We start from the raw sequence: 27,807 nt of genomic DNA on the forward strand, positions 1-27,807 counted from the left end.
ACACTAAAGTCTGTCTCTGAGGCCAGTTGTCCGGAAAAAGCGTAGCAAAGCTTTCAAAGCCTTCTGTGCTGAGGATGGGCTCGGCCAATGACCCAGAATCCTTTGTTCCGACAAAGGCCGATCGTCTAGTGTATCCAGAGCTGCAGTGAGTTCTTGTCTTTGCGCGTTGGAATGGGTGCACTCACACAGAAGGTGCGCGACGGTTTCTTCGCAGCTGCAGTAAGTGCATGTAGGAGAGCTGGCCATTCCTATGAGATAAGAGTATGCGTTCGTGAAGGCCACTCCAAGCCACAGGCACGAAGCTTCTGACATGCACAATAAGTGTTGTGTGCCGGGCATGTTCAAGTAATTACAAGACCGGGGAAAAAAGTTCAAGTACAGTTAAACCTCGTTATAACGAGACGGGCTATAACGAAATATTTGATATAACGAGCAAATCCTAATTCCCCTTGAAAGTCCCCATGCAAACAATGTATTCAAAACCTCGTTTCAACGAGGCAAAATTTGCCTGTTATGGGATATAACGAACAAATTTTGTTGGGAAGTAAAACTTTGAGCAGATGTCACGACAGTGCACAACGCGAATTTGAGACGGCGCGCAACGCGAGAACTGTATTTAGCCGTTCAAAACTACCACCACGCGCCTTCCAGCAACGCGCGCAAAGCAGACGGCACCTAGCATGACATTGTGTAATGCTCACAACAGTAACACCGCCCAAATCCTTTTTCTCACCCTTATGTTTGATCTACCGCATGTACCATACCTTGTTGGGGTCCCCGAAGGTGTGACGTTTCCCCGAATCTCCTCCGCCCAGACCCCAACGAAGTCGTTCCCGCTCTCGAACGGTGTCATGCTCCGCGCTGCGCAAAGAGCAGGAAGGTGGCACTGTTAGAGACACTGTTCCGAAATACTCAGCATGAAAGGGACAATAAAGGCAAATATTAAGCCGATGTTGATAGCTGAAAAAGCGGTCCAGAAACTTCATAGCGCTACTTTTGTGCAATGGAACTGCTTATTTTCAAGTGAAATTATGTTCTACTGGTCCGGATCGCGTTAACAAACGTCAAGTTACCCACCTCAAGTGGAACCTTCCTCGTCACTGTTACCATGAAGGGAGGAATAAACTGAGGAGACACGACACATTTCGTGAAGCTGGAAGTAGGGAAGAATAAAGGACGCTACGGCGGCTCGCACATGCGCAACGGGCGTTAGCAAGAGGGAGGTGAGCTGGTTTCGGACGAGCCAGGCGACGCCGCTGCTGCCATCTGATAGCCGAGCTGGGAAAAGGAAACTTTTTGTGCTGATTACGACCAAACATCGTACTTGAACTGGTATAGCGCATTACGGGGAAGAAGAAACGGCCAAGCAGACCGACACAAGAGGACAGAGCGCTAAGAGGTAGTGCTGTGTCCTCTTGTTCAAGTACGACGAACCAGCTCGCCCAATCTTCAACACTCGTGGACCAAATGTGCTGCGATACTCGCTTTAATAGTGGCTGTGTGCTATTCTCAGCCTCGCTACGGCTCATATTGTGAATCTACAATACACTTGAGCTTTGCCCTTCGTTTTTTTTTTCCACTGATCGCTAGAGAGACACGGCGCGAATGGGTGGCATAATTTGCCTGACAGGCCGTTTTCTTTTGCACATACAGTAGGTTTGGGGCATGGAACATAGTGTAAGATAAAATGTTATTGAATTTATCTTGTTATTTAGCCGAATGGAGCACCTCCGAACCATTCCTTGCCACGTGTGTCAAGATACGCACGTACTAGTATTGTACGCAGCAGTGTGGGTCGGCCGTCTGTGACCATATCGAAAAAAAAAACTTCGCCAAACATGAGGTTACCGCGCGCAACCGTAAACAAGAAGCAATAACTTAAAAACAATAAATCATCAACTGTGGCAGGCACGTCTAATCCTTGACTGGGCAAGCTCCGGTGAGAACAGTGGGCCACGTACTGCTTTCCAATAGTTGTGACAGTAGTACACGAGAACAGCTCACCGCCACCTCTCGCATCAAGGGCCATAGACGCTGCCGTTCTCGTCTAGGAATTCTAGGCTTCCTTAGCAGAGGCACGCCACAGCACAGTACCGAAGGAAAAGAACGAAGCTGCAGCATCAACGGATTTCAGAGGAGTGGTTGCAAGCTTCGAAAATGACCGCTTTTGACCTCAATCGATACAAGCTAAACTCGCAACCGGGAAGACCAACGCTCACTGTGGGCTTCTAACACATCGCATCATCTTCCAAGTGCAGCAGTTGCATAAAAATGCACATTCGGAACTCCAGCCGGCTATGAACAACGCGGCCATATAAGTAGTGATGCAGAGGACACGAGACGCCGGCGCGCCCCCTTTGTCCCATAACCCCCCCCCCCTGTAGAAGCACGTGACTTCCGCCACACTTCTCACTCTTCTTAGCTTTCCTTCTTCCATGCCTCGTATCATCACCACATACTGTTGCAGTGCACAGCGTCGCCCGGTTTTACTGCGTGGCCGCCGACACAAGCAGCACCAGAACGAAATCAGCGGGAGCCTCAGCAGCAACAACGGCCATTGAACAACTTCCTGCCATGGCCTCGGAGATGGCAGGCGTGCTTGGTTCAACTGGGTCCCGCTAGATGGCCCGACCTGTACAGTTTAACTGGGCAGAAATGGAACTTTTGAACCACTCACGCAATTCCCCATAGTAACGTCCGGCGGTTCTTCTTTTGCATGAATCAAACAGAAGCGAACCAACAGCATTTTAGCACGCCTCTTTATGCGCGGAAGGTTTGTTATTTAGTACAGCTAGTTCGATTACTAGTCAATAATTGTAGGTGGGAAGTATGACGTCATCGAGATCATTTGGGGAATGCTCTACTCGTGGTGCATGTGTTCTCGTGCATTTACATTAATTTCTCGGTAACTAGGGCACTACTAGTAATAATATTGTCATTTTAGACGTTGTCAACATTTAGCTTTGACTCTGACTTAAATTGTTATTTGACTTTAGCGTCCCTCTAAGCTATGCATGCCAACGACACTATCTGATCACAAAGCAATGAGGACTCCACGTTTAACGTGGAAACTTGTGACGGCAAGGGTCAATCAGCACCAAACTGTCATAATGCTTAGGGAAACGTCTCATATAGACCACCTTTTCCTCCCACAAGAACTCTTTCGGCAGGAATGAGCAGAAAACAACTCACATAATACAAAAGCTTACATAATATAATGGTCAAAGATCTTAGAAAACCAGCAGGCATAAAAAAGGTGTGTTCGGTAACCTTGAAAGGTGGTTTTTGTTTCAACACTCTGAGCATTATCATGCAAACCTGTACAGAGATGCCCGCCTCCAACCATGTTGAGGCAAAACCCATTTAAATCGGCACGAAAGGCACTATACAAGTACGTCTTTATTTATCACGTCTACTTTAAAACCATGCGTGCGCAACATGCACACTCATGTAAAAGCACGTCGAAGTTTTCATTTCTTGCATCATTTCACCGTGTTTATTCTGGATCATTTGTTCATTGCTTAGCTCAGATGAATTATTTTCGCGGTGACACTGCCCCGACACTACATCGGTCAGGTGGGAGGCGGCCCTACGCAGCTCCCTCCTGGCCGAGCAACTTTGGGCCGTCCAGCAGGCCCGCGGAGCAGCCGATAGGCTTGGCCTAACGGTCCCGACGTGAGAGTCGCCCGCTGCGCGCTGACGCGCGCCTTGAAAGACCACAATAAAAGAGGTTTTTAGTTTGACGTTATTACGCTCCGCTTAGCAGCTAAGCGGAGCGGGAACGCGAGTGCGCATGCGCCCTCCGCTAAGGCCTTAAGCGGGTTACCGGAGCGGGGAATACGGTCCGCTTACAAGCAGCCTAAAGCGCGAGACAGACGTGCGATTTTCTCTGCGATTCGGCGTGCGGTGCGACTGCCGGAGTGGTGACGTTTCGTGACGTATCTTCGCGTCGCACCGCAGCATAGCCGGTGCGGCGAGCATCAAACCGGCCAGATATTTTCGTCGCAGCACCACACCGCCGCATGGCAGCAGCCAATCAAAGCGCGAGCATACGAGTGGCGTCACGATGCTGGTGGCGCCATCTCCCTGTCGCCGCTCCCATCAACCGTGGTCCAAGGCTCCAAGCGAGTCGGTGGAGCGGTGCGAGCGCGGATTTGCTAACATCGCCGTCCGCGGCGGCGTGACAAACATCAAGCACATTTCCCTGGCGACGTGATATTATTCCGGATTGAATAAAGTGATGCTTGAAGCGTGCCTTTTCTGCACGACAACGCCCGTTTTGAAACCACTAGGTGAGACCGGAGATCGTGAGCAGCGATGCAAGGTCATTTCGCAGGTAAACACGGCTACCGGCGTCTCTGCGCTGGCTCGCTTCGCTTCCACCTTTTCTCTTCACATCGATGACATCGATACAGTAATAATGTATGCTAACGCATTACATACGAGCGCAATGCTTGATAGTGTTGTCAAAAACAAGCGCTCGATGGCGAGCTCGCATGTGAACGGCGTAGGCGACGGCCGGCGCCCGCGATGCTAGGCCTACCTGTCGGAGTCGTGAATAATCAGCTGTTGCCGTGGTTACGACGAGCTTGTCGTTCACGAATGCGACTTATTAATTATTTTTATGGAACGAAGCGTGGCTGTGTAATGTTCTTTGTCTTGAGCCTCATTACGAGGATACCAAGTCGTTCGACCCTGCATGCCGAGGCGCGCAATGGGGGTGGAGCCAGCCGCTGATAGCTCCTTTGCCCTCGTGTGTCCCGAAACGTCGCATGCGGCAAGCCGCACCATGCGACGCCGCACGCCGCATCGCACTAAAAATCGCACGTCTGTCCCGCGCTTAAGCGGAGTGCGGTGCGTCGCTGCCGTTTTTGCAAGCGGAAGGGGGACAACGCGCGCGCCCTCTCTCGTGCGTTCAGCAACTTTGCTCATTTCAAGATGGCTGCCTCCGGAGATGGCACGCTTTCCGCGAGTGCTGCAGCTTCGCCGTCACCTTCCAGCGCAAGCCGCGAAAACACAGTTTCAACGGTGAAAAAAAATAATAAAAACGCCGCCACCACACACGCGCGGCTGCATTTCCGATGGAGGCGGAGATGTTGTAGGCCCGTGTGCTCAGATTTTGGTGCACGTTAAAAAACCCCAGGTGGTCTAAATTTCCGGAGCCCTCCACTACGGCGTCTCTCATAATCATATTGTGGTTTTGGGACGTTAAACCCCACATATCAATCAATCACCACACACGCGTCAAAAGCGCAAACAACACACAGTGAATGCTTGCAATGGATCTTGAACGGAACCTTGCTGGCTTTTGAGCGGCTACTATCAAGTCAGAGCTTGCTTCTTTGTCAAAAAAATAGGCAGTTAATACATTGAACGTAGATTTCTAAATACTTCGTGAAAAAATACTTTATACGTTATTGTTTTGCTTTGTATACGTGAAAACACTGTTTTTTATTTCGTTTACCGACGATGAAAACGACCAGAGGGCGCTGCAACTGCGAAAGGTCCACTTCGCTGCCGGCAACGAATAACTAAAAGAAAAAAATCAGCCGCCGCTCCGCTGCGGCTTCGCGGGTGCTCCCGGAGCGGGGCGGACCACAAAAACGTCAAACTAAAAACCCCTAAAGTTTCGCAACCAACCAACGGCCTGCTTTGGTATGTTGGCTGGTTTTGCTTCTTAAATTTCATGAATGCTGCCTTATTGAATTTTCGTTGTTGCCTAAAGTTTGTCAGCATCTGTTTAAACTTCTTTGCATTTTGCATGCGAGCTGCGGACGCGTGGTTTTTAAGAAGTACGCTTGATGCCCTCCCGTTAAAATACGGAGTGCTTCCTGACGGGGCAAGAATTGACTTCACAGGCGGCATGGTGCACTGTACGCCGTAAAAGCGAATGGCATGCGCAATAAATTTCAGTTGTGAGCTCAGCGCTCGTCCTGTGTCCTTCTCACATTGTGTTTACCCAGCCTCCAGGTGCCTTCAGATGCGACTCGTGCGACGAGACGATTGAACATTGACTGTGTTCCTGAGATCACTTAGCGAGCGAACGCAACGTGCTGATACGCCCTTTTCCGTAGAGAAGATCCCGGGATCATGGCTCTACGCGTCGCAGGCCAACAAAGCAATGCGAGCATTGCTGTTTGTTTGTTTTTTTTTTTTTTTCAAAATTTACCAGACTAAGTAAGTGACCACTTGTAAGCGTGCAGTGGACAGGCACACGTGTACCCTGATGGGGCTCTCTTACACCTCCTCTCTTTCTTTTCCTCAACCTTTCCTCACTCCTTCCCCATTGCAGGGTAGCAAATCGGACGCGCGTCTGGCTGACCTCCCTGCTTTTCATTTCTTCCCGACCTTCCTTCCTTCCCAGCTGTGTTTCCCCATCTAACGACAGGTAAAATTATCTTTTAATGAGAGTGAGTGAGTGGATGAGTGAGTGAATACACACGTGCAATAACTGAGGGTTCCACTTATTATGATGATGGTCGTGGTCTTCTGATGAGGGAAGCCCCCACCGAATATAAAAATCATAAAACGAAATCTAAAGCAGTTGCGAGGCCCCAATCGCCTTGTTCACTGCCCCACCGGACGCCTTTTTTTTTTTAATGTCTCTCCTTCGTGACTGAAATTGCTGCCAGAGGGGCACACAGAGGAACACACAGCGTCAAGCTGCGCCACAGCTACGGTCTACGGTATAAGTAATTGCTGATGCGCGGGGAGTCAAGTAATAACACAGTGCAATATGGAATTCATATATTGTAGAAAGTCGCCGCGAAGGGCATGCAATGACTATTAGCTGAACTTTTTTTTGTTAGCTTGCATTTTGACAAATATTAATATCATATTATTTTGTTAGCTTGCATTTTGACAAATGTTAACTTGTCCGCCTCGGTGGAACAGTGGCTAGGGACTCGGACGCTGACCCCAAGGTCACAGGTTAGATCCTGGTCGTGGCGGTCACACATCGATACAGGCGAAATGGCAGAGGCCTGGCCACTCTGCGATGTCGTTACGCGTCAAAAAATACCGGGTGGTCGAAACTTCCGGGACCCACCACTGCGGCCTCTCTCATGAACATATCGTGGTTTTGGGACGTAAAATCCAGATAAAAAAGAGTTAACGAAAAATCACATTTTTTTGCGTGTATTGTCTGACAGCTATGTGGCACGCGTTGCCAAAAGCTAAGCGAACGATAGTGAAATAGATCGAAAAACCCCGGTTTCGACAAGAATATTGAAACATTATTTTTGTCAAATGGCGTCACGTAGCACGGGATTATTCAAGCGCGGGTAGCTGATCAATAAACCATCACATGCAGCCCTGAAGTCTTACTACAATGTGAACTACACAATGAAGCCAACAGTAAAGGTATACCCCGCGACAACTTTCTGTGGCAGCACAGCCAAGGCTACGGAGCCGAAGCACGCTTGTGTTACTGCGCCACAGCATGTAGTCCCTCAATGAAAACATTTGTATACTGTTCTGGGTAACTAAGATTTTACCATTCGTCACTTACATTTTTCGCGGATTTATTTTTTAATTAGTAAATAAAAACGTTGCGCAGTAGAAAAAGTTTCGTTTCACGCTCTCTCAGGTTTTTGGGGGGGTTTTCCGGCTTCCGTCGCTTTTTTACCTCACCGCATTCCTCACTGTCAAAGATGGCGTCCCCCGGTTACAGCTCGTCAACGTCGCTTACGGAGGAAACACCGCCGCGTGCCGCGAGTCCACCAGCTGCGCAGCCGTACCAGGCGTTGTCAAATCAAAAGCTGTCCGTACAGGCCAAAAAGGTGGCGTACAACGTTTACGTGCAAGTAAGGAAAAGCAGCGAAACGCGAGCAAACTCAGCGAAACGCGAGCAGCGAAACCTTCAGCGAAACGCGAGCAAACGCGAGCCGAAACGCGAGCAATTTTTAATAATTGTGACACGAGCCGAGTTTCGCTGCATTCGCCGCGCTTCGCTGCAGATGACATGCTTCATTTTTGTTGTTTATTCTTCCAGACCCATATACTACCTTGACGAAACCTGGGTCAACGCCGGAACCACAAAGGATAAAGTATGCGCTGGTGAAATCGAAACCGAAACACCCGTCGAAGCGGTCGGACTACTTGGCGCAGTAGCACATGTGCATAGGCTCCGCCCACGTAGCCTTGGCCGTGCTGCCACAGAAAGTTGTCGCCGGTTCTAAGTGCATAGCAGCGTTATTGAAGTTTTCAATTGAAGTTGATTTATCTGCCCACTGCTGACCCCTGTGACCTTTTGCGCTCTCCGGAAAACATGTTACTAAACTTAAGGTGCGGAAAGCGTAGCCCTCAGCTCGTATCTCTTCCCAACTTCTGTTCAGACTGTGCAGAACGTATGCATAGAATAACTGCAATATTTCTTCACCGGTGGAGTTAGTCTGAGGTCATCTATGTTTGCAGTGCGAATTTGCTGCTCACGAACCGATGCAATATGCTATAGGAAGGAACGCGGCGCCTTCTTGCCGCTGGAAACTATTGCTCATGTAATGTGTCCATGTTTGTTTGTTTTTTCTTCGCCGAGTGGAAATACGACATCATTATTCCTCATCGAACAATATTCGAATGTGCCGACGCAAAATTCAAATGTGGTCTTACTCAATGCCGAATATACTGCCAGCAAACATGCTTCGCAAAGACACGCATCTTATAAAAAACCGCACAATATCTAAGCAAGGTATCTCGCACGTAAATTATAGTTCCATCCCTTCGTTTTAAACACGTTTAGAATGTGTTCACTTTCCCTTTTTCAGTGCGCGACTTGTCCATAACAATTTTTTAAAAAATCTATTGCTGTAACACTTCTTTGCAGTCTTGTGTCAATGGCACGATCAAACCGCGATGGTATTCAAAGCCATGGCACTTTACGAGCAGTTCATCGTTGACTAACTATGAATTCAATGTTCCAGCTCCCATTCATCACGATAGCATGTTTTAACCAACGTTTATAGATACTTTTTCGGTTTCGGAACTCTCCGCTTCGCCTTCGGGGAGCAGGAGGCCGGCTGTATAGTTCCCGCCACCGCGGCGCTGCAGGCCAACTTTGCGCCAAGCAAACGAGGGTCGTCTGCTCCAGCTAGGCGCGCTGCAGCCGGTGAGCAGCGTTTACACAACACCGCAACTTCTTGGCTTAGGCACGAGGAGTATAACGTAGAGCCTAGATGCGTGTGCGGCGTTTTTCCAGGTCCTTGGTGAAAATAATAGCTCACGTAGCGTGGTGCTAGACGAGCGTTTGTCGATTAAAAGAGCCGTTTTACTGCCTTGTAACGTCTTGGTCTTTCAGGTAGTGAAAACAAAATTGAGAGCTCAGTTGTATTAGAAACGTCTTACCGAAGCCGCGGTTCCAGCTTAGTCGGGTTCCAGCTTAGTTGTTTAGAAGCTATTTTTGCGAGTATCAGCATAGGGATCGTCGACGCTGAGCACATTAACTTGCGCAGCAAAAAACACCTCGGCGGGCCGTACCCTCAAGGAAGTTGAAACCGAGCCATTGCCGTAAGGTATCAGCCACATTTAAAATCCCACTGAAACGACGCTATTTCTCTGTTCAGCTGCTATATAAACCAGTGCACTTCCTTTTTCTGAAGTATTCAGATTTATGGGTGTCTGAGTGGATAATACTTAAGATAAACTAGAAAATGCAAAACTTGTGAAAATAGAAAAACATCAGTTATTGACACAAAAACACTTGTCACTGCCACGAGCATTCAAATTTCAGTTTCAAACAAGCACATATCTGAATTCCTATGACAATTGGGGCTTGTGAGAGGCAAACAATGCGTAAGACAATCTGTTGTGTACCTTTACCGATTCGGTCCTTTTGCTTGTTACATGATGGATGTACTATGAAGGCACACTTTCTGCCCTTCAGGTAAATCTTCAACTAGACCAGTAAAAGTCACTGGGGATACACTCTTTTTTTTAATCAATCAGCGTATCTCAAGTTTTATCTGTTCTCGAACTGTGGTGGCACAGATCAAGCGTTTTCTCAATTCACTGGTTGTAATCTACACGTTGTTCTTCGCTGTTTTTGTGATTCTGTTTTTATTTCATTGTAACCGCTAAAATGACACAAGATACACGTGCATCTGTTAGCCCCAGTCATGTCCACACAGCTGTCCTTGTAGTGAATATTTCTTAACGGCGCACTTTCTCTTTTCGCTGTGCCAGTAGATGTATTCTGTGAATTTTGCGTTATAGAAGATTATTACCGGAGGTTCTTCCTCCTTGTCAAGGAACCGCCAAACTCTAGTCGCAGGGAAGTTGAAGCACACTTTTTTTTTAATCGCTCAAAAAAAAAAAAAGCTAGAGCCCTCCGAAGGTGCGGGGGACCTCTTGCCGGAATTATTCCGGCAGACCACAAGGCGACAGCAGTTGGTTGTTGCACAGATATCCTTGATTTTGTGGCCTCTTTACAATTACACGGGGAAATTCGAAAATAATCAAGAAACTTCATCACACATCGACGCCCACGCACCTTTGTCGACTTAGACTTCTCCATTTATGGTACGTTTATATGGCTTCAGAATGTCGCTTTCTTTTTTGAAAATAAACATCGTCCACCTTGCGCGTCTTTCTCATGGATGTTTCCCACTTCTGCAGTAACAGCGTGGGTCGGACGGTGGGGAGGTGTGGCGTTTTTAGGGCTTTTCCCTCTACCCGCTGGTGTGTCCGGTCACAAAACACATCGCTATGATGTCCGGAGGGTCTGAGATATGGTGCACGAGATAGCAGCTACAGTATACTTAAACTCGGGAGACATACATACGTGCTCGATGCGTCCACAGGTGGTCAATGCTTAGATCGTGCCCGCGATGTCAACAATCGCAAAGTTTTCTACGTCGTGGATGTCTGAGTATCTTCGTGACTGTATGCATCGAATTGTAATAAGACCGTGGAAGCATGCCATGCGATGAGACATATACACAGAAAAAGAAGTGCGACCGAACCCCGGCACGGAACGCACGAAACTGCAGCCGCAGTGAAGCCAGCGGGAAGCAGGCGGTTACTTGATGTAAAGTTAGACTGCAGGGCCCTCACACTCCCTCGGAGCGAATCACGCCCGCGTCGAAAGGAGGAGTTCGAAAACTGAAAGAGTATCTATGAACGTTGGTTTTGACCACATGTATAGATACCAACAACTCGCATGCCGCTCATCTTCTGCGTTCGATGCACACCAGTCCAGTGATGCCTACACTGACTTCGTTATTCATTTCCCATTTCATGCGTGGATCTATATACACATGCGGGTGCGAGCGTGGCATGTTCTTTTCGTTTTGTGCTCGCACGGTGCCAACGAGCAGCGGGCGGAGGAAGAGCCGCTTCTCTCGGCATATCAACTTTTCCCGCAGTGCTTCGCGCACCCGCGGGGCGTTGTGGGATTGATTGAGAAAGGTCTATTATGGTCCAAGACGAATAGTGTAACCATGGAGGAAGGAAAAACAGAGGAGAGAGCATGACGTCACGCACCCAGCCTAGTCAAGCCAACCCGTTTCGAAGCCATCTTAGTCGGCCCAACACGGGACTGTTTGCACGAAATCACGCCAGCAACGAGACTTGCCGATACTTCAGAGTACGGCGCCCGGTAGCTTTTATTCGAAACGCGCTGGTTCGGCGCACACCCACCGGCTCCCGCAGGTGGTTCAAACATAGAGTTTCTCAAAATTAACTAGATGGCACTCTGGCGCTGCGATCGTTCAGCGAACATGGGAATGATGGGTAGTACACACATTTGCCTAGTCTTCGTACTTGTGGGCGGCGAATCGTACTTGCGGCTTCGTTTATTACTGGTTACGATTTTGTTTTGAAAAAAAGAACGAACCCTTTTGAACTTAGGAACTTGATTCAAAATAGTAAGCTTAAAAAATAAGGTTGTGAAGAAGCGCAAATGGTGAACATTTGCTAATTTATGTTTTCGTGAAAAAACAGCTCCAAGCCACACGAACACACATGGAGCCAGAAGCAGGCCAGAAGTACGAAAATTATTAAAATGTGTGTACTACCCTTCATTCCCATGCTCGTTGAAGCGCCGTGTGTTGCAACTCCCATAGACACTAGCGCCAGAGTTCCCTCTAGTAAGTATTGTGGGAAACTCTATGGGTTCAAAGACGGAACAGCACCGAGAGTACTAAAACCTACTGCAAGCTCTGACGTTTTGATCACGTGTTGGGCCGACAAGGTGGGCTTTACTCGTGTGACGTAATGCTTCATCCTCTCTTTTTCATCCTCCATGGGTGGAAGCACGACAAGGCGTAAAAAAAACGTGCCCCCAGCTCCGCGAAGTGAATAGTGAGGCAATGCGAATGCATTGCGTAGCGTCGATAATGACGTTTCGCACGTGAGAACCCAGCGCTACGGTTGTGAACGGTGGTCCTAATCGAGCAGTCTCTCTTTTTCTTTTTTTTACTAGCAGACGCTGCCTCCGTCTGCCTTGCCAGGCGAGAGAGAGGGACGGGAGCGACAGTTGGCACGAGACGCGAGCATGCACACTGGGGGTGTGGGCGAGAGAGAGGGACGGGAGCGACAGTTGGCACGAGACGCGAGCATACACACTGGGGGTGTGGGCGAGAGAGAGGGACGGGAGCGACAGTTGGCACGAGACGCGAGCATACACACTGGGGGTGTGGGCGAGAGAGAGGGACGGGAGCGACAGTTGGCACGAGACGCGAGCATACACACTGGGGGTGTGGGCGGGGCCGCCGACCTGGATTCGCGACATGGTGCGACTAAAAAAAACGGTGCGATGATGTCACTCAACTGATAACGTTAGATCTAGGCGCGCACGCCACTTCTACCACCGTTGCTCACATAGTCCGAAACCCGTGCTCGGGTAAAATGAGTCAGCCGACGCAGATCCTGGTCAACCCAGAAGGTTCGCACTACTTTTTCTCAAAGAATCTGATGTGCACAGCGCTATTCACATGTCTATCCCGACAAGTTTGACCTCCTCGTGTAAGGAGCAACCTCCAGAAATGAAAACCAAAAGAGCGGCATTTCAGTGGATGATCGGGAGAAATTATGCCGCCTAGATTCTAAACCGAAGTATGATCACATTACAACACGCGTTTGGGACAAAAATTAGCCGAAAACAGCTCATTCAAAGATTTTTTTTTTCACGAGCCTCCACACCTAGCAGCCGTTGTGCTAGGGTTCACGAATAGACACCACAAAGGTAATGACGTTAAAGCAGCCGTATATAGCTTTTTCGATGAATTAGCTTGCTGTATATAAATGAATAATAACGCACAGACGAGCCAGCGAGTTGTGCAGAAACCGCATACGCGCAAAAGAGATATAGCTTTTAGAAACGTGACACGGTCACGGTTGGACCTTACCTCACGCTGGTCTTTCCCAACGATGCAGAGCTCGTTGGCACCGAAGAAGATTTACTGCTACCTGCTGCTGGGTCAGTGCTTTCTGCGCGCATGGTCAGTGCTGTGGAACTTGTAGACGACTGGCGTCGTGCTGAGCTGGAACTGTTCCTTTTGTTCACATCCGTGAAGGCTGTACGCAAAGCAGAAAACTGATTGGAGAGGCCTTTCAGAGGTCCATTGCTCGATGTCGCCCCGGAGGCCTTCGTGGTGGAAGCTGCACTCAAGGCCGCATTTGAAGCTCGTGAAGAGCCTGCCTTGGGCTTTGACATTGCATCCTCTCGCCATCCTGAAAGCAGCAGCAATGAATCAAACAATTAAACAAGGCCCGAAAAGCCGTAGGGCGATACCTAAAGGGTCCCCAACACTTTACCGACAGCCTTGTTTAGCACCGGAACGCTGGGTGCTGAGACGGATACGATAACAGGGATGGAAATTAGTGCACGAAAAGTGAAGTTACGTGAGTCCTCAACTCGAGAAGACGACGATGAGAAACGCTCTCTTTCGCATTTCACTCACATGCTGACGTCAAAGACCGCTTCCAGCCACTACTAGTCACAAGTACAGATCTCCACTAGGTTTACTCGATGGCACTTCGAGCGCTCCTTTGCGTGGCAACCGGAAGTTTGAGCCCTCGTCCCAGAAGTACAGCGAATGGCGGCCGCGCAAGCATTGCTGCTGCAACGTATGGGCCGTTGTTCGCATTTCGCTAAAAATGCCTGCGTGTTGTGCCGTAAACTGTACAAGCAGGCCAGAGAAGTCGTCTAGAAAGACGTTTCATTTGTAAGTACTACGATATTTTGTACGAGATACATCATACGCAGCGAAATGCTCATGTATCAGTGTCAGCATAGTTGTGCGTCGTATTTCGCAGATTTCCGTGCTCTAAGCCGGATTTGTACCAGCGCTGGGTCACAAACCTAAGAAGAGACAAGTGGACTCCTTCTCCAGGCAGTCGACTCTGCAGTGACCACTTCAAAGAGGTCCGTTTCGATCGAACTGGTGCACGGACTCGTCTACAGCCAGATGCCATCCCCACGTTGTTTACTTTTGTGCGCGCGTGTGCTGCCGAATGTGCTGTGTCTATCTCTCTTCCCTCTCTACTCTCTATCTCTCATCTCCCCCATCCCCCTCCCATGCGCAGGGTAGCAAACCGCCTGCCTATAGGCTGGTTAACCTCCCTGCCGTTCTTTCCCCCTATTTTCCTTCCAGTCCCAAAGCATCTGCAAAACCTGTGATAGGCCGCGCTATTTCGGTATATCAGCAGTAAAATGCGTAATTACTGACCGACCATCATCATTCGCTCGTTTAGTATGCATATAACTTGCCTTGCTTTGAATGCTGCGTTAGACACATCGCTCACGCGCATGTATGTGATCTTCATTCTTGGTGTCTTACATTACATTACATTAAATTACATGAAATGAGCCCCCCAGCCATGACAGGGGAGAGCTCATTTCATGTAATTTGCTTTTGTTATATTATTTTGCCCCAGTGCAGCAGCTCACCCTGGCGTCTCTTGCTTACCAGTACCCTGACGTTATTTCATGAGGCAGCTCCCTACACTTATCTGGTAACTAACGTGGGGTAACTAAAACAATCGAAATTACCAGTAATGCGTACTTATATGCACACATGTTTTCATTGCGATGTATATAAAGACGTGTGTGTGTGTGTGTGTGTGTGTGTGTGTGTGTGTGTGTGTGTGTGTGTGTGTGTGTGTGTGTGTGTGTGTGTGTGTGTGTGTGTGTGTGTGTGTGTGTGTGTGTGTGTGTGTGTGTGTGTGTGTGTGTGTGTGTGTGTGTGTGTGTGTGTGTGTGTGTGTGTGTGTGTGTGTGTGTGTGTGTGTGTGTGTGTGTGTGTGTGTGTGTGCGTGCGTGCGTGTGCGTGTGTGTGTGTGTGTGTGTGTGTGTGTGCGTGTGTGTGTGTGTGTGTGTGTGTGTGTGTGTGTGTCATCTACAGTGCATGAACGTCTTCAAAAACTTTCTCATTTGTCAGTTCATCATAGCCTGAGCTGCAGTGAATATTGCTAGATTCTTTCAGTGTAAAAACATCCCATGGCATTGTAGTGTGACCTACAATGCAGCATTTAGAACTTCTGAATTACTGATACGGATCAAGAAGTGTAAATTCTTCTCGTGCAGTAGAAAGAAGTGCTTCGGAAAAAGTTTATTGTAAAAACCTTAGCACTGTTTAGCTGGTCGCTTAATTGCTGCATTAAAAGCTAAAACCACGAACAAATCTGCACTCGGGAACACTGCGAGTGTGACAGCAAAAAGGCGCTGATGATTTACCATGCCTGTTGATTGCATGGTACGGCTTTTTTTACGAGTGTTAACTTCAACTATTTTGATGTCAGGTTGCTGAACCGAACTATGCAGTTATAAACACGCCAAAAACACTAAACCTGGACGCGTGCACTGATTCAGCTGATACAGCTGATGCCGCGAAAGAAGCTGAAGCTCAGCCTCGAACGAGCACGTCAGCTAAAAAGGAAGGTTGAGGCAATAAATGAAATAACTGAACACCTCAAACAGAGGTAGCTTGTTTCTGAAGATGCCTCAGCTATGCTTGAACGATGGTTCAATGGCATTCCACTGGAAGCTTGCTCAAACAAAGAGAGGGATTATCTGCCAAATTAAGTCAAGATAAAAATTCCCCTGCACTGTGCATCTTGCGCTCACACTTCAGTTTTACTAGACCAAGGCAAATAACTACGTCATTGAGACATTGAGACTATAACCAAATGTTATACCCCTAGTTCCATTGCAGGAGAACCTGGATTTACGGGAGAAGTGATGAATGCCATCCATGTGCAAAGGCTCACGAGGCGAAGACTAACAGAAAACAACTTTGCTGCAATCTGGTTGTTGATGAAATGGCTGTCAAGAAGCATCTGGGATGAGATGGCAAGAAATTAAGAGGCTACGTTGACACTGCCAACGTAGTGGATGATGACTGATATCTGTTGCGCCTGATGCTCTTGTCTTCATGCTTGTATCTCCGGATTCACACTGGAAGGTGCCCTGTGGGTACTTCTTTATCAATGGCCTTTCGGGAAGAGAACGTGCGAACACAGTGAAGCTGTGTTTGACTAAGTTGCATGAGACAGGAGTGTGCGTGATATCACTGACACGTGGTGGTCTTCGTTGCAAAATCACGATGTTCAGAAACCTGGGGGCTTCAGTTGAACATCCACCAGAAATGTGTACATCATTCTCTGACCCTGTGACACAGGGAAAAGTGTATTGCCTCCTAGATGTGTGTCACATGATGAAGCTTGTAAGAACTCCTCTTTTTTTTTCCCTTGAATACCTCAGGGACGGATCAAGTGCATTTGTGAACTGGCCCCACATCGTCAAGCTACGAAAGCTTCAAGAAAAAAAACTGGCAGATCCCACGTACATTGGGAATCGATGATGTGCGGAGCACGAATGAGAAATGTTGATATGTCACTTTAAATTAGCACAACGTTACGAGGTGAATGTAAATGATGCCGTACATAACTTCCGTGTCATGATTATCATGTTTCGATGTGTCGTTTACACTCGTCATCTATTCACGTCACGTGATACCAAATTTAGTATATGTGGAGCTAACGAAACGGCCGCGAGCACGCTATGAGCGTAGTACGTTACCATGTTCTTACATGACACGCGTGTCAGAGTTACCATGTTTCCAACAGTCATATATTTGGTCATCCATTGACGTCACGTAACACCAAATTTGGTATATGTGAAGCTAGCAAAACGGCCACGAGCGCATCATGAGGGGTCCAATATACTCCAATGTATGCTGACGCGCGCGCACGCTGGGCAAAGTTACGCTACGTTAGCACAACGCGAGCACTCTATAGTCTGACGACAGGCGCTACCAACGCGACTAGCGTCCATCGGCGCGGCCCGACGGCAACCGGCGCGAAATTTGCGCCGATGCGTTACCCAGACAACACTGCGTCTGCCTCTTTTCGTGACGGAGGGACGCCGGACCCACTGAAACCCTCATACGTCAAAGCAACGGAGCGCGGCACGCGCCTGCGAGTATTTGGCAGGACCGGCGCCTGGCGTGGCAACGCTGGTGTGACGCGACGAAATGAACGCCGGCGAGCGCGCGCACCACGTCATGTTGAAATGTATTGGCGCCTCCTCTGTGGCATGTAGTCATGTTCTCACATGACACGCATCTCATGAGTATCATGTTTGCACCGGTCACATACGTTTGCCATCCATTCACTTGACGTAATACCCCATTTGGCATATGTGAAGCATGCGAAACGGCCGCGAGTGCATCACGAGTGTGGCATGTAGGCATATTGCTACATGACACGCGTGTCATGATTATCATTTGAACGTGTAATTTACATATGGCATCCGTTCGCGTCACGTAATAATAAATTCGGTACACGTGAAGGTGGCGAAACGGCCGTGAGCGCATCATGAGTGTGGCACGTAGTCATGTTGTTACATGACACGGATCTCATGATTATCATGTTTGCACCAGTCACATACGTTCGTCATCCAGTAACACCGAGTTTGGTATATGTGAAGCTAGCGAAACGACTGCGAGCGTACTATGAGCGTGGCGCGTTGTCATGACTCATGAGTCATGACTTATATGACATGCGTGCCATGATTTCCACGTCAGTGTCTTTCACTTGTGTTCGTCATGCAGTCATATGATACCATGCCAATTTTGCAACATGTCAAGTGAACGAAACCACCACAAGAGCAGCAAGGCCATGCAATGCAAACCATCACATTCATGACATACATATCATGATAGTCATGTTATGACTAGTTCATAATGCTCGACATACACTCACATTATGCCGTACCAAATTTGGTATTGATATCATTGACGAAAGAGCCAGGAGAGCTAAAAGTCATAGACGGCTAAGTAGACAGACAGACAGACAGACAGACCGACAGACAGACCGACAGACAGACCGACCGACAGACCGACCGACAGACCGACCGACAGACCGACAGACAGACCGACAGACAGACCGACAGACCGACAGACAGACAGACAGACAGACAGACAGACAGACAGACAGACAGACCGACAGACAGACAGACAGACAGACAGACAGACAGACAGACAGACAGACAGACAGACAGACAGACAGACAGACAGACAGACAGACCGACAGACCGACAGACAGACAGACCGACAGACAGACAGACAGACAGACAGACAGACAGACAGACAGACAGACAGACAGATAGATAGATAGATAGATAGATAGATAGATAGATAGATAGATAGATAGATAGATAGATAGATAGATAGATAGATAGATAGATAGATAGATAGATAGATAGATAGATAGATGGATAGATAGATAGATAGATAGATAGATGCGCTCAAAGTCGCTGAAGTTCGCTAAAAAATGGTTCGCATTTAAAATACAGTGTCTTCAGACAAATCGGAAGCGCCTGAAGTGAGTTTTCCTTCAGATAAAGTTGGCCCATTCACTGCCCTGCCTCTAGAATACCAAATTGGAAGGAGGTTGGTGTAGTCCTCACCTTTCGGATAAGAGCTGCCCCAGGACTCGCGACGTTGGTAGCTCGAGCCCTGCCGAGGCTGGGACAACTGCTTACTGTCCTTGGCGTGTGCCGAAGATGACCTAGTAGAAGAGGGCCTGCACTGGCCATCCATGCGCGGTGGAGGGCGATGCGGCTGCTGCTGCTGCTGCTTGTGATGGTCGCCAGACTGCTGCTTGTTGGCATGGTGTGAGGGCAGGCTTGAGCTTCTTTGGTGAGAGGAACTCTGCCGTTGATTCTGATTTCTCGACTGGTTAGCAGGATCCGTGCTGCTGCCACTGCTGGCACCACCACTGCTGCTGCTGCTGCTGCTGCTGCTCACACCATTACTACGGTGTTGCTGCCGAGTCAGAAAGCTTTGGCTATTGCTGCTGCCATTCGTTGTTGCTCCAGGATCTGTACCAGGTAGACAGATGCCCACAAGCTTTACCACACAGACAGTTAGCTACTGTTAACAATGCATCCCCCCTCCACTTGTCCCACAACTCAAGCTTCAAGCCAGAATGATCACTGGTACAATGATAAACTGTAAAGGGCACTATTAATTTTAATATAACTCTTCAAAAATAGTTGTCGCACAATATCATTCACCCGTATGTTTTGCAACATACATGGTACTTATGGCAATCTGATGATTGAAGCAAAAGAAATTCGCGAGGGGCCCATAAAAATTACTTGCACTGCTAGCGACCACTTTAATTCTCATACAATGGCCAAATATACCTCTTGACAAGCTTGTAGAAATTGAGCTATGTCATAGGGACAACGTAGCGGCACCATCTTTAAGACAACTCTAAATTAAGACATTCTAGTCGAGGTAATGTCATTCCATGCAGACACCCTCAGTCTTGTTGGTAATTTGGGTTAGCTGACATGCAACACATCACCCTACCTGCCTCTAGTCTGGAACACCTGCTCTTCCCGTCCCGTCCTCACCTACCGGCACACCGGAGCCTGGCCAAGTTCCTGGACGAGGCGGGAATCGCTGCCTATCTTTGAGCGGGGAGCTAATACGCCTGCTCCTGCTGCCGCCTGTTTGCTGTTCCGGCCATGACGAACACGACTCGACTTTTTACACATATACACACCTCTATCTTTTCTTTTCACTTTCATTCCCTTACCCCTTGCCCTACAAGGCACAGCACCGTGTCGCTCAAGAGGAGGACGGAAATTAGGTGCCTTCTTTCCTCCTTTAAACAATCACTCACAGTCTTTCCTACCTGCATACAACTACCAATATTCTCTATCAGGTGGAACTACATCACTGCATAGTGGTTGTTCCTAATGCACTAACACAGGTTCAGCTATATATATATATATATACATATATATATATATATATACATATATATATATATATATATATATATACATATATATATATATATATATATATATATATATACATATATATATATATATATATATACATATATATATATACATATATATATATATATATATATATATATATATATATATATATATATATATATATATATATATATATATATAATGTACTAAAGCAATGCTAAATCAAAGCTCGGTTTTTCCGTTTTACAGCACCTTCAATATTCATGTTACATGGGCTTATCAGTAAGGGGTTGCATTGACTTGTATAAACACTTATACAAAGCTAGTCAATTATTGCATATGCTGCATTGTCATACGATTACGACGCGACCAAATGCATGTTACTTTGCTGCACTGTCCTCATCAATTTTGTACAAACCGTTCCTCCTAATACTGGAAATCCGCCAGAATACTGATCCTGTATGGGATCCATTTTCATGTGAAGTGTGCTGACTCACCTAATATCTTGGCACAGAGAGTGTTAGTGCGACTGCTGCATCATAATATACAGGGTGTTCCGCGTAACTTTAGCCAGATATTAAAAATATGCCGGAACACGTAATTACGACGCGACCAAATGCATGTTACTCACCGTTGCCTGGAGATAGACTCTTCTTTGTGGTTCAAATATTGTTTAATTAGATATCTTTAATGAACTGACTTTTCAAGAAACGAAGATAGATAAAAAAATTCAATGAGAAAGTTGTAGATAGGTTTGCAGAACGTCCAAATAGATAGTTTTGAACTTTATATCTGTTACGTATTAGTGTTTTTCTGCTAATTGCAAATGCCCGCAAAATACAAAAAATACCACGTGACAAACCCACTCGCGCGCCAGTGTGCACGATGAGTCTAGTGCTCCCTAACGTTCCGCGTACGAACGACACGCTTCCCTCGCACCGGTTCATGACAGCGATAAGCAGTCACAGTGGTTATCGTTCATGTGGCCGATAGCAAAACGTGTTTATCGTAAAGCCACCACCATCGTTGCGGCCCTGCCGAGACAGTACGATGGGGCAAACGCTACGGTCGTTCGTACGCGGAACGTTAGGGAGCACTAGAATCATTGCGCACACTGGCGCATGAGCGGGTTTTTCACGTGGTATTTCTTGTCATTCGCAGGCATTTGTAACTACCAGAACAATAGTAATACCTAACAGCTGTAGAGTTCAAAACTGTCTAATCGGACGTTTTGCAAACCAATCTACAACTTTCTCATTGAAAATTTTATATATCGTTGGTCCTAAAAAGTTAGTTATTTAAACATACATAATTAAACAATATTTGAGAATACAGAAATAGCCTGACTAAGTCCCGGCAACGTTGAGCAACATACATGTGGTCGCGTCGTGATTACGTGTTGCGGCATATTTTTCAACTCTGGCTGAAGTTACGTGGGACACCTTGTATAGCAATGGTGCCATCTGAAATCATTTCACAAAAAAAAAGAGGAAAGACAACGTATTTAGTCATACAGCCAAAGTGCAGATGAATATGACTTCACCATGTGGATATTCACAATGTCTGTACTTGATACAATATTATTTTAAAAGGGCCTTACAGGTCCCTAGAAGCATTATGTAATTTCATTTTGTGCTATACCACAAAAAGAGGCAAGGAAACAAAATACTGTTTGAATCTTGACAGCTCATTTACACAACCACACTTGGCACATTAAAATACGGACAATGTAATTACAGAACGGGCACGACATAAGGTGGCTAATACAAAAGACACGTAACGTAAAATTGCTCACAAAGTATAATAAAATCAATGGAAAATTAGGAAGTGGTTGTGGTAAGAAACATTACTTTAATAAATGTGTGTTCACTAGATGATTAATGTTTTTTTTTATTATTCTCGGAAGCAGTAGTGTTAGGAAGGTCGTTCCAAAGGCGAATGGCTTTTCGAAGAGTAGAATAGTTAAATGAATTATACTTTCCGTAAATGGGCATGAAGTTAAACTGATTATAGAAACGTTGTTACCTATAAGGGGGAGTTTCATCCTGCAAAAATGATGACGGTGCAATATAGTTGTATTTAAGAAACAATCACTGCAGGGAGATATCTCGATGATTATGCAAAAGAGAAAGAAATAAGTAGAGTTTAACTTGCGTAACGCTTTTGTTATAGTCATAACAAGCAAAATGAAGCGCACGTGCAGCTCTTTCCATCATACAGATTCGGGTTTTTTTTATTAGATGTTTTTGATGGAGAGACCCGATGGAAGCTGCGTACTCAAGCTGAGGTTGTACAAACGTTAGAAAAGCTAGCTTACGAATATTGTTAGAAGAATAATGCAACTATAGCGACGTATGTAGCCCAATGATCTTAAAACATTGGCGCGGATGTATTCAATACGTGTTAACCACGAAAGGGTAGAAGTCAGACAAACACCAAATTTTTTACATTTCGTGTCATGCAAGTTAGTTGGGATATTCATATTCATGGCACGAAAAAGTATATGTAGTACGTTTGAAGGTAATTTTTTTTTTGCATTTAGCAACATTAGGCTTCATTAGCCAAGTGTTACACCGAAGAGAAGCAAGTTCAAGGTCTTTCAGGAGGGCTTGGTGATCTGGTGGTCATCGTTAGTTATAATAGGACAGTAAACAATGCTGTCATCCGCAAAAATGAGCACGCAAGAGAAAATATTACTCCGTAAGTCATTTCGTATATCAGAAAGGAGGTAACGTGAGATGATAATAATTTTAATAACTACTGTGAATTGCTGATGACTGCACAAAAAAATTTGGATATATGTGTGTGTTTCTTTAGTTGTAGCTTTGGTTTTCTCTTTATGCGCTTTTTCGTGTTCTACTTATGTAATTGTACACGCTTTATCTTATTTGTTTTGATTTTGCTCTATATTCCGTTTCCTTCCAGTATTAGTCATAAAGCTCTGTATTTTTATAATTAACCAAGGGTCCTACTACAGTTTCTTACTTTGAGAGCCGTACCTGTTTATATGTTTATGCTGTAACATTTTATTTTGAAAGCAATAAACTGAAACTGAACCTGAAAAAAAAAGTAGTCTAGTCGGAGAACTGATAATTTCAGAATTAAGCAGAGATTTGCAACGAGACCAGACTTTTTGGGAAAATCGAGAAAAGCACAATCAGTTTGCAGAGCTTCGTTCATGCTAGCATGCTGATCGGTTGTCAGAAGAATTGTGTCTCGCAGGAGAATTCTGTCTGCTTCAAAATCCGTGTTGATTACAGAAAAAATTGTTAGCTTCAAAGTGGCTGTAAATACTGCATGCTATTATATGCTCTAGCATTTTGCAGCAGATGTACGTTAATGATTGGATGATAATTTGAAGATGGGTGTGTGTCACCCTACTAAATTATTAGTATAACCTCAGACATCTTTCAGTCTGAGGGTGATATGCCTGTTTCTAACGATTGTGTCAAGATCTGTGTGAGGATTTGACTAGATACTATTATCGTGTTCTTGGAAATTTTCGAATTCATACCATCGATGCCACAGGATGCGGTTAGCTTGAGGTTATTTAAAAGGTGTGTGACTCCTCCAATGGTTACTTCCATAGTTGGCATTAATTGGTAGTCAAATTCTGGTACTTCAGGAAGTTCTGACCGACCTTCCGAAGAAATATAACAATTGAAAGTTGAGGTGGTCATCTGCAACTTATGATGTGCCGGAACTTTTTCGGGTTACATTTAAGAAGTGGTAGTAAGTCTTGAGCAAAGTATTTATCTTTAGCTGAAGATAGGTCTGTTTGACTATTTGAATATAGTGATTTTTTTTTCTTCTGTGCAAGAAATTGTAACAAAAAAAGTGAAACAATTAGTTTTTCACATGCAGTTGACCTTTGGCATAATGAAAAAAGTAATCCAATTCTTGTATAACGAAGCATGTTATCCACGATTTCAATAAAACAAGGTTTGAATGCTGCCCCAAAGGAAGATCAAAGTCTTAAACTTCTGCTGGATCCAAGAGCGCTCAGAATAAATTGAACGATGTTTTTTTTAGAATGCTTATCCCAATTTACCACACTGCGTTAAGCGTGCATTTCTTGCGTGTTTACGCATGACGTTCAGACGCTTTGAACAGGAATCCTTCGTCGTTACAGCACCAAGTTGTGTTCAGTATATCTGAGCTTCAAGAAATACCAGTTCTTTCAGGTTTTGCCTTTCTACTGCCGTACTATACGGACATTCGTTTGCAAGAAGTGGGATTCATTAGGCGGAACAGTGTGATAACAGGGTCGTGCCTCACTTCACGCGCTGTCTCCTTTTGCGTGGAAATGGTGCAAGGTGACAAGCAATACCCACCCGTGGCGTTGACATTCCTCGCGGTGGGCGCGCTGCCGTTGCCGACGGGGCTGCTCACGGTGGGCGGCGTCCGATTCTGTGCGGCCGCACTGGTGCCCGCGATGCCGAACAACTGGTCGCGGTGGTGCGTGAAGAGCCACTGCGCCGTGTCGAAATCACCCATGGCATTCTGGACGCGTTTGGCCACCTCGTCTTCCTGGCCCGGAGGCACCTGTAAGCAAGTCACCATCAAAGGGGTGGGGCCATCAAGTTTCTGGGCCAGTGGTTCTCAGCCATGGATGCGTTGGGGACCCCTTGGGGACTGGTGGGAGTGATGGAGGACCCCTTGCAGCAGAGCTTACGGAGAAGGAAGAGAGGGGATTGATTGATTGATTGATTGATTGATTGATTGATTGATTGATTGATTGATTGATTGATATCTGTGGTTTGACGTTCCAAAACCACCATATGATTATGACAGACCCCGTAGTGGACTCCGGAAATTTTGACCACCTGGGGTTCTTTAACGTGCACCCAAATCTGAGCACACGGACCTACAACATTTCCGCCTCCATTGGAAATGCAGCCGCCGCTGCCGGGATTTGAACCCGCAACCTGCGGGTCAGCAGCCGAGTACCTTAGCCACTAACCACCACGGCGAGGCAGGAGGGAAGGGGTACGTAGGCGAATTAACACAACCGGAGCGCGAAACAGGTGCCTTTTATTAGGCTTGTGCAAATAGTGAATTGTAGGTTCGAAACGAATTCGAAGCGAATAGTGATCTTGGTCAAATATATTGAATCGAGTTTGAATAGTATATATGACATACAAACAAAAATGGGCATATTTATAATGACCCAACTAACCAGCACAATATATTTTTATACCTAAATAAGGCCTGTAAGCAAATGTCATTTTTTTTCGTTCACAGGAAGTCGAAACAACTTTGAACAGTAGCAGAATATAAGTTTCGGTAGGATGCGAGTGATAACCTGTAAAATGGGTAACATTTTAAATTTTATTATACTTAGAGTATATAAGTTGTCATAACAAGTTTTTAAGCTTATTAAAATGATGAATTCATTTTAGAGTAACATGTTCTTTTAAAGGGGCCCTGTAACACTTTTTCAAGTTGCCATGGAGCCAGCAAAGAACCTTGTTGCCTTGCAAATTTACCACTGCAAAATTTTTAGAAACAGTCCGGTACGAGCGGCGGAGTCTCGAAAATCAGTCGCACGCTGCAATTTATTTCTCTCTTTTCGTCCTGACGAAATAGCTGGAAGCTAAGCAGGGAGGAATGGCACGGCAAAAGAAAATACGTCACGCGCACCTCGTGACCTTGAGCACCTCTTTTTTTTTCTTAGAATACGCAGCTTCTCAGTGTGATCGCGCCCGCACGCCTGGACACGTCGCGGCCTCCGGCTGCGGCACCAGTGACGACAGAGCACGCAGCACCATGTTAAATCAGCCAATGGCGGATGCAATAGCTGTGACGAGTGATTTTTGAGCTCATGGTGTCATTTGCCGAGAGAAGAGAGCAATTTTCCAGCTGGCTTTGGGAATTTACCGTTAATCGCAGGTCGCGTGCAGCGCCATATATTCGGGCTCGCGTGTTCTCGGAAGCCTCGACTACCGATCGGGAGCGTTTTCTGACCACGCTCAAGAAGTGTTGCAAGGCCCCTTTAAATTTGCATGAGAGCTTCGCGGCGAAGCAATTTTTTTTTTTGTTTCAGTGCTTTCACGGCCTAGCATTTCAACACTGCAGCAACACCACCTTTACAAGCCGTTACATGCGGATTAATTTACACCTATTCGTTCATTGTGAATACTTCAAAATTTTCAATAATTTAAGCTTTAATTGAAGCGAATACTCTACTATTAGTTTGAATATTATTATTCGAATATTTGCACAAGTCTACATTTTGTTGCTACGAAAAAAAAACATCAAATAAACTTGCCACATCACTTCATTTTGGACAGTTCATCAATACGTGGCATAGTCACGTTTAAAAAGAAATGCGGGTGAGGGTTTCGCGGATCATATAAATGGCTTTGCGGACCCCCTAGGGTACACGGACCCCATTTAAGAACCACTGTTCTAAGCTATAACAAGCCTCTTGTGGGTTTCATCTGTAAGAAAGGACACTCCACACGACTCACGGTTGAAACCAGCAAACATTTAGAATATATTTTAGATCACCTCCAAACGGTACCTGAATGCTCATTCTCCCAATCGAGGCCCATCGCTAGCGCGTCCAAGACTGGCGTAGCTCCATAAGAACGGCAACGAAAGCTGCAGTGGCGTCACACCAGACTTTGTAGTTACGTGAGTGACCTCCGGAGCTCCGCCACGTACGTACCCACAAAACATCGCAACTGATTCGGGTGCATTTTGTTTTGCTGGTGTTTGCATGGCACGTGTAAGAGAGATACTCAGCCCAAAGTGCCTCACAGCTTTGTGTGGTCACATGACCAAGCCACCTACAATCCTTCTTCCTTTCCCCCTCGGCGCCCAGAAACAGAAATTCAAGGTTGTCCGCTTAATTAAGGCGACATTACAATATTTACCGAAGATACGTGATCCCCGGTCCTACAATAAAGCCTCCCTTGTGTAGCACTGCCGATCCAGCTGCGGAGCTTTTTGGGGTGCACGTCTTCTTCATCACAGTGCGTGCATCAACCTTCTTGGAGCTATTAGAAACACTGGCAGCAAAAAACGCGCACGCCACAGATACGGTGTGGCACCGCCTTCTAAGATTTCCACGACGTGTGCCCACAGAGGGTTCATTTTTTTCTCAGATGGAGTCGAAGACCATCAATTTCCAACATTTTCTGAAGAACACTTACCGTTACTCTTCTTCCGCGATTACATTTACTGTGAAATATATTTCTTGCGGAAATTTAAGGTATCGCTTCACATATCTAGCCTGCTAGTATATGCTGTAGATTGAAGGGAGACCTTCGCGGCAATTTCTCCGACTGTTCAAACAAGCACCATATAGTATGATGCATGGAGAAACGGATGCTTTAGGAAGTAGGCACATCAATGACAAGTGATTGCACTTTATGCTTTTATGATTGTAGAGCTCTTGTATGCGTTGTTTGCTGCCCGCCTCAACGAACTGCTAATATTGCCCTTATAAATATTATCACTTTTGTTACTATATTCGTTGTCACTATTTTTGTCACTATTGTTACTATATCTTAGCATTTGGGCCATCAGCTACGGCTGACAGGCGTGCCAACGGTTCCTTT

The 27,807-nt window shown here is 46.2% G+C and overlaps 1 protein-coding gene across 1 annotated transcript in view; it reads right to left on the reverse strand.

Moving 5' to 3' along the window:
• Positions 1-27,807, reverse strand: part of LOC119183907 (uncharacterized) — a 73,305-nt gene that overhangs the window by 9,070 nt on the left and 36,428 nt on the right. Inside the window, exons 3-6 of the mRNA XM_075874500.1 lie at positions 24,574-24,784; positions 18,908-19,321; positions 13,344-13,668; positions 765-861 (exon numbers count right to left, since the gene is read on the reverse strand). Of these exons, the coding sequence (XP_075730615.1) occupies positions 765-861; positions 13,344-13,668; positions 18,908-19,321; positions 24,574-24,784 (1,047 nt within the window). The remainder of the gene's footprint in view (positions 1-764; positions 862-13,343; positions 13,669-18,907; positions 19,322-24,573; positions 24,785-27,807) is intronic.

This window comes from Rhipicephalus microplus, chromosome 9, assembly GCF_043290135.1.
Source record: "Rhipicephalus microplus isolate Deutch F79 chromosome 9, USDA_Rmic, whole genome shotgun sequence".
NCBI lineage: Eukaryota > Metazoa > Arthropoda > Arachnida > Ixodida > Ixodidae > Rhipicephalus > Rhipicephalus microplus.